Below are 8167 nucleotides of genomic sequence, written 5' to 3' on the forward strand. Positions count from 1 at the left end.
AGCGAACAGCATGGATCCTGACCAGACTGCGCGGATGGAAACCCGAGTAGGTGGAAATGTCAATGTAAATCAAAGCACACTACTAAATGGGCAGATAATACTAGTCACAGTCCGTTTTACTAGCTCAACGGTTCGTCTAGAACAGTTTAAAGAAGGCATTACATAAGACAAGCGGTAGAAAACAGATGGTTTTTAGAATAAATTTAATTATAAACATCAGCTTTGTTGCTCATATGTTTCATGTCTAATTTCCTTATCAAACATTGGATTTCTTATGAAAGGAAAGTTAATTGTAATGTTTCTTGTTTTTCCCGTACTGGTTTTGATTTTGTCATAGTAGACAAAATGTTAAGGTACCAAATTTAGAAAATAAGACAATTGATTCATATAAATTCAGGACTTTCTTGTATATTAGATTATAATTTTTCGGTTTCGAATAAAAACTTACGAGCTGTCAAATAGTTTTGGTTCTGCAATTTAATTTACATATTTGTAAATGTATACATCTTTTGTGACTTGCAACTACAATATAACAAGAGCTCGTAAAACATAAAATGCTCCCTTGATGCATTTAGTAATTGCACAAGGAACAGAAATGATTTGATCACTGTACACAAAAGTTCTACTGTTCTGGGTCAATGTGACCTTTGACCTATTGACCTCAAAATCTATAGGGAACGTCTGCTGGTCATGATCAACCTCCCTATTAAGTTTCATGGTCCTAGGCACAAGCATTCTCAAGTTATCGTCCGAAAACCGTTTAACTGTTCCAGGTCATTGTGACCTTGACCTTTGGTCTCCTTACCTCAAAATCAATAGGGGTCATCTGCTGGTCATGTCTAACCTCTCTATCGATTTTCATGATCCTGGGCCCAAGTTTTCTTAAGTTATCATCTGTAAACAGTTTAACTGTTCCAGGTGACTTTGACCTTTGACCTATTGACCTCAAAACCAATAGGGATCATCTGCTGGTCATGACCAACTTCCCTATCAACTTTCATTATCATAGGCCCAAGCATTCTCAAGTTACCGTCCAGAAACCGTTTAACTGTTCCGGGTCACTGTGACCTTGACCTTTGACCTACTAAACTAAAAATCAATAGAGGTCATCTGCTGGTCATGATTAATCTCCGTATTAATTTTCATGATCCTAGGCCCAAGCGTTCTTGAGTTATCATCTGGAAACCGTTTTACTGTTCCAAGTCACTGTGACCTTGACCTTTGACCTACTGATCTCAAAATCAATAGGGGTCATCTGCTAGTCATGTTTAATCTCCCTATCAACTTTCATGATCCTAGACCCAAGGGTTTTTTGGTTATCATCCGGAAACCGTTTAACTATATATTCTTCGAGGGAGTGGGGGCATAAATATCTCTATAACTATTACACATTAAAAATAACTTTGTTCAGGTGAAATTATGTAAGTTCCTCAATCTTCCTATGCATTTCACTGAAGAAGTTTCAAATTATCGCATTGATTCCTATACAGCGGATTTTACATGAGTGTCTTCCCATGTTGAATTTATTAAACGAGTCGAATAAATAATAAAATGCGAGACTCTGCCGAGTATTTTATTAATTTTATTCAACGAGTTTAATAAATTCAATGTGGAAAGTCACAAATGTAATATTCTTTTTATCACATGTTAGCCTTTCCTGTCGAAATATCAAAATTTATACTTTCTTTTACTATATAAACAAGTCAATTTTACCAACGTCTCCTATACTATAAATGACGTCGACGTCAAAGCTTTATTACACTTTAGTGTATTATCATTTTATTTAATGGCTTTATTACAATCCCGCGACGTCAAACATATGATAAGACCAGCTTTTCAGTTGTATTAATTTTCGATAAATGTTCTGACCATCAAATGTTATTCAAATAACATTAATTGACAATGCATTGGAGACACGGGTAACTATGTATCTTATGATATTATGGGTATCGGAAATGCTGGAGTTAAAAATGACTAGCTGTATTAGCTGTGCCATGATGCACTTGTAATCTTTGAGAAATATCCTTTTTGTTTTCTCTCACCACATTTGCTAATACCTCTGTATTTTGGAGCTTTTACGTAATCAAACTATAAAATAAATTCAACAAAAAAAGGGATACTGAAGGTGTGATTTAAAATCAAATTTAACCTTTGACCTTTAATATCAGATGACATTAACTCTTGTTTGATTAACTCTTCATTGCTGACATAAGTTTTTTGTGTTGTGGCACGCCGGCACAATTTAGGTCATGTGTCTACTTTCCAGCTTTTGATGGTTGCGGAAGATCCCAGGTGCACCTCCTTTCAAGGTCTCCGATCGCTTGTGATTCTGCGGAAACAGATTTATTTGCTATATGATCATCAGCAAAACCGTAGACTGATATGGATTCTGGAATGACATCAAAAAGAGTTCCAGCATAGGTAAGATACAGCCACGGAATAAGGCAACTGCCCCGGGGCACACTGCATTCAAGATGGCAGTCTGATGAATATACACAGAGTATATTTGGTAGTCATGACAACAGGCAAATGCAGACATTCCATTCTGATTGCCGTTAAAACTGATTGGTTTTCAGGGGTATTTGTGTGTTGATGAATGGAAGTTCAGTCTTGAGAAATTGTCTGACTTCTAGAATAGAGGGATTCTGGTTTACAGCTTTTTTTAAGGAAAGATGGTCAAATTAAGGGAATGCAAAATAAGTTCAGTTTGGGAGGTTTCCGATATTCAGGTGTTCTGGTTTTAGGGGTTCCATAGTATATAACTTTAATCATTTTTGGGGGGTTATTTTTATCTAACCATTGTTATCTTTTTTTCGGTAATGAGTTTCAACAATTTTACTTTTAAAAAAAAAACATTTTCGGAAGTCTGTACATTTTTGTATGTCATAGGATTGATTCATAAGAAAGCCAGAGGTGTAGTTGGAAATGTCTACCGGACAAGACTGTGATAAATGAGATGTAAAAGTCTCTGTGATTTTGATAAAGTTTAATCACGGAATGAACAATGTAGTGACAATATAGTCTCCTTCAACCTACATGTTTGCCACAGAAGTCTAAATATATGATAGATAAGATCTTGATTAAACAACCTTCATACCAAAATCATGATTAATAAGAATTCTCACGAGATTTTATGTTACCTCTGATTTACAACAAATGTCTTTTTATCAATTTTAATGTTGTCTTTCATTTCATTTGTAAATGTAATTAGTGAACATGTATTATGAATGATACATCCTTCCAATTAGACCAACAAAATGCCATCTCGCAACGTTGTGTGCCGGTCGTGCATTCATTGAACATCTGTAACAAACAAGAGCATCGAGTAACCTGCCTTCTTGTTCCATGCATTTGCCGAGTAAATTTAGAGCAGTTTCCCTATGGGAGAGATTTAGTTCTGTGGATACGGTTTCGATTAGTTTGTTAAGAGCTCTCTGTTGATCTCTTTGTCTGCCAAGTTGACAATACGTCAGGTACTGAAGGTAGTACAAGTAAGGGAGAGCATCTACGACAGCCCAGTCCATCCAGTAGTCTTTATACTTATTACACATGGCTCTTTCTTCTTCTGTACATCTGAACATTTCATACTGAAGAGCGTGAGGAACGCAGTGCACCTCTCCACGTGTAAATGAAACTCCATATGCAAAGTAATATGTTAAGGAATTGACATTTTCAACATGGAATATATCAATAGGAAATTTCCATGTAGAGTCGTCTTGTATATCGGTACTCGTACAATCACATACTGGTTCAGTGACACGAGGATTATATCTTTCTTCCACGTCACGAAGTACGATCACGGTCTTCGCCAGATCCCCAGCAGCAAATAATGCTGATGCTAGTTTAAGTCTTCCAGCTGCGACATCAGAATCAATGCCCAGTGAGAATAACGACAACGCTGTGTTAGAAACACTTTGCCCTTGTGAAATGTTGTGAGAAGCCAGCAATGATCCCATTGTCGTACAAAGTGACGGTATCATTAATAAAATGCTCTCGCGTTCTATACCTACACTACACCTGTATACCTGTAAGACAGCTGATAGGCGGTTTTTCATCTCGAAATATATCCTCTGGATATCTACCTCATTTGTACTTTTTATATCTGAATTAACATTAATCGTTGCATGCATCAGAAAGTAGTACAAAAAGCTATATATTTGAAAATGCATTTGATTAGATGTCTTATAATTACATCTTGCCTGTAGTAAACCGCATTTGTCTCTCAGACGATCTCCGACATTGTCAATTTCTATCCCCAGTATAGCATGACCACATTTACTTATAATATGTTCAAAAGCAACAATAAGATGTTGTCTTGTTCTAACATTAAACTTTCCCGCCATCAGATTGTTTCCCGGAATGAAATAGTGAGGACAATTATTAGCAAAGATAAAATTCTGTAATAATCTTAGACATAAAGTTATACATGAAAGTAAGTTTTCTTCATGCCAAAGGTCATTCTGTGAATGTTCAACTGAATACAAAAAAAACCGTTTTACAGTGAAAACTTGATACTGTGTCTGGAAAGTCAGGTACAATAAAGGTTTTCATTATCATTTTCAGAAGAACATAACATTTGATTTGTGTGATATTCATATTGAACATTATATATCTCTCAGCCATTGATGTAGATATTCTCCATTCTAATCTCTCGTTTTGACTAGAACTGTGCCCAGTAGGTACAAGAAAGCAACCCGTCTGCACTGAATGTCTTATCAAGTGGACATTATGTGACTGTTTTGCATAATATCTAACCTTCCACGCATCTGCTTCACTTGGCCAGCTTCCACACAGAAAGGCGTTCACATAGTCAACAGTGATATCTTCATCTGTACTTGCTGGACCATGTCTGACAGCTCCTTTAGGCATATCATGGTGTATGAATGTATTCTCCATAAGCACCCTTCCTTCATCGTCATATTCACGATGGACGTCGGGTAAATCCTCCGCAGCTTCAGGAATGTCTGATCGTAACACCTGAAGTCTACAATAACCTGGTGGTATTGCATCGTCATGAATCATTAATAAATTCAATTTACCTTGTTTCCAATCGCCCCAGTCTTGTATCATATTAACATCAGTATAACAGCCCAGTACATCGGTATCAGAATTAAGTCCTAAAGTTGTCGTACCTTCCGTCTGACTACCAAAAGAATAATACTTTATGTTATTGCCGAGAACATTGTCTCTCAATGTCCACATACTCTCCCCCAACAGTCCAATACGTCTCCTCACATTGACAGTCCTCTCATTCACTCCTACATCATCTAGCACCTGGGACAGACGTCGAGACACGTCAGGGTAATAATCTGGTACTGCGTTCATTCCTATTCAGCTCCTGAAAATAATTATCTTGTAATTATTAAATTGAACGTATACAGCAGGACCGCGCATTGAAATAACATATTAAGTGTTTAGTTCGCAAAAACACTGAAATAGGTTCAATGCTATCTGCATGTTATACATTTTTGTTCAGACATTTTGAAATGATCCGATTTTAATTCTTGAATATCTTGAAAATTCGCCTATATTATCATATTGTGAAACAAAATGTAAAAATGCGTTACTAATACCTTACCAATGACTTTATGTAAGTATTAACAGAATTGTAAAAGAATGTACGTTGAAAATTAAAAAGTCTGTGTATTTTTGTCGCAAGTCGTGACTAGATTGGAGTTGGAATGCAAAATATTCTGGATGTGACATCAATAGCCCAACCTACGACTTCATGAAATTTACTGATACACTGAGCGAAGCACATTTAGACAAGCAATACTTTCAAGGGTGGAAACTGATCAATTTCTAGTTCTAGTGTCAAATGAAGAGTTAAAAAAAAAGTGGCTTCAATAGAGTTTGTACCAAAGACCTCCCTTCGAAGCCGTCATCACCCTAACCACCTTACTAAAATTATCAGAATATCGATATTTTGTGTTCAGTCAATAGTTTCATACATGTAAATCTATTTTGGACGTAACGCAAAAAAGCTGAGGCAATTCTACGTACTGACGCTGTAAATGGTTGCCACTGGTAACCGTGTTTCACATTTGAAATTCGACATGCATATGAATAACATATGAAATTTGACAAAAATTTGATCAAGGCAATCATTTTCTGTTTTCGCTGAAAAAAGTTTGACAGAGCGTTGAATATTTACTGTAATTGTTAATGAAAAAGAAAATAATTTGTAACTTTATTTACTGAAAACGTGGTATTAAAACGAAATTAAAAAAAAGAGAAACAACAGAAAGCTGTTGAACACTGAATTTGCATGTATACAATATACATGTAATTCTGTTTTCAGTGATAGCGCGTTGCCTTTACACGGACAATTTACTAGACACCGATAAAATAGCATAACTTTACAACAAGTTGCACTATCTTTTAAATAAATACATTCCAAAACATGCATGGAGAATATTATTCCCAAAGTCAAATAAATCTAGAGCGTTTCTAAAATTGGCAAATTATTACTCGAATTCAGAATACCTCACTGGACGCATGATCATTATAACAAATGTGCTAATCGATTTGAAAATGAAAATATTTCAAAAATAACTTTTTTATTTAGAACTTTCTATTTATATTTTATTATATTTATATCACCCTCGAAAAGTGTCAAGACAGTATTTGCCAGTATTGTTCCTTTATAAACCATTTGTCACTTTGTCAAGTTTTGCGACACATTTCCATTTTAATCATGAAAACGATTGAATGTAATGTACATACATTTCATAGATAACGTTTGATTCAAGTCAGTAACATGTTGTTTTCCGGCATATTAACTAATATAAACAATAATTTTGTTATTGGCAGTTCTATATTTTTGCGATAAAACACAACGTCGGAACATTTATTTTTTTCTCATTTTTGAAAGAGATGTTTATAAACGTCTTAAGGTATTGGACCCCTAATAGTAATGTTCAAAAACGGCATTTCCTAGGTATATGCTTAAAGTTGACCGTGTTTCGCACTGTGTTGCAATTTTTAAACAACTTTTACCGTGCCGTTTTTTATAAATTTTGTATAATTTATGGTATTTCCTCAAGCTAAAGTAGAGACAAATTTCGAAGTGATGGCCACTATCCAAAACAGTTTCAGAAAATTCATTATACCATTAAATTTAATAAAAGAAGCATCAAACTATTGCTAAACAATTATAAAACACAAAAAAACTGTGTCAATTTCATTTCTTTAGGGTGTCTCAAGTCAACGGATTTAATGAGACAGAATTCTAACTCCAACATTGAAATATTAAGGTCAAATTCTGCTGGTCTGTTTTGAATTTGCTCACTTCTTTCAAAAATAACCTTGGGACAGAAGTAAAATCTATCTACATTTCTTCCACAATATGTAATCTGTGGAAGAAATAAAAAAAAAATGCATATAAAATATGTAGAGTGAAGGCAAAATAAAGAACTTTACCGCATGTAACTCGGTATTTTTATAGACTCAGTGAAATATATAAGGCTGTGTAACAAAAGAAATTGTTTGTTTTAACATGTTATTTTGTAGAATATGATAATTATGTTGTATCAAGTGGACATTGCTGAAATATTTACAATAGAATCTGACTGAACCCTATCAAAGAGGTAAAAACTGACAATAAAATCTACAAAAAAAAACTTCTTAACTGCTCACACTCGTTTCAAGGTGAGAATCTGTGTATTTTATATTGTTCGTTTAATGTTTGATCATGTTTTATGGCGTAGGTCATCGAGAGTCGACTGAAAATCAAAGCCAAATGAAAGAGAACGAAATTGCATAGTAAAGATATAGACTCACCGAATTAGAGTAATTATTTTTTTCTAGCTACATCCAATCGAACCGTTACACTTTAGGCTTTCACGATACATGTCGTACTCATTTAATGGCGTTCTCGTGATATACTTTATCACACTGTGCATTTACTTAGCTGATAAGGCTATTATTAGTTTATTGATAGATAAATAAATACGGAAACAATCAACGTGAAATAGATAAAGACGCACTTAGAGCATTGTTACTTGACAGGGTCACTTTATAAGCAATGTATTTAAAACGTTAAAAGTTTAGATATATATAGAAGGACATGATGTTTATAGGTTATTTACTTTGTATGTGGGTATATGCACGAGTTCTGCAGCGGTAATATAAAATTAGCCAGGGTTGTTGGTATTTTTGAGAAGAA

The 8167-nt window shown here is 34.7% G+C and overlaps 1 protein-coding gene across 2 annotated transcripts; it reads right to left on the reverse strand.

Moving 5' to 3' along the window:
• Positions 1 to 2949: 2949 nt before the first annotated feature.
• Positions 2950 to 7905, reverse strand: LOC123555263 (uncharacterized). 2 transcript variants are annotated; one of them, XM_053549054.1, is made up of 2 exons: positions 7783 to 7905; positions 2950 to 5338 (listed from the first exon to the last, which is right to left on the reverse strand). In XM_053549054.1, exon 2 carries the CDS (start codon positions 4341 to 4343, stop codon positions 3222 to 3224), a length of 1122 nt encoding a protein of 373 aa, XP_053405029.1. In that variant the 5' UTR covers positions 4344 to 5338; positions 7783 to 7905; the 3' UTR covers positions 2950 to 3221. The 2 variants fall into 2 exon arrangements, with proteins under 2 accessions (XP_053405029.1, XP_045201862.2); XM_045345927.2 differs by having other exon boundaries at positions 2953 to 5338.
• Positions 7906 to 8167: the final 262 nt, after the last annotated feature.

Source organism: Mercenaria mercenaria, chromosome 7 (assembly GCF_021730395.1).
Source record: "Mercenaria mercenaria strain notata chromosome 7, MADL_Memer_1, whole genome shotgun sequence".
Lineage (NCBI taxonomy): Eukaryota > Metazoa > Mollusca > Bivalvia > Venerida > Veneridae > Mercenaria > Mercenaria mercenaria.

Bases quoted from the DNA above. Each gene is read 5' to 3' on its own strand.
- LOC123555263 (XM_053549054.1), bottom strand. From the start codon at position 4,343: ATGGCGGGAAAGTTTAATGTTAGAACAAGACAACATCTTATTGTTGCT.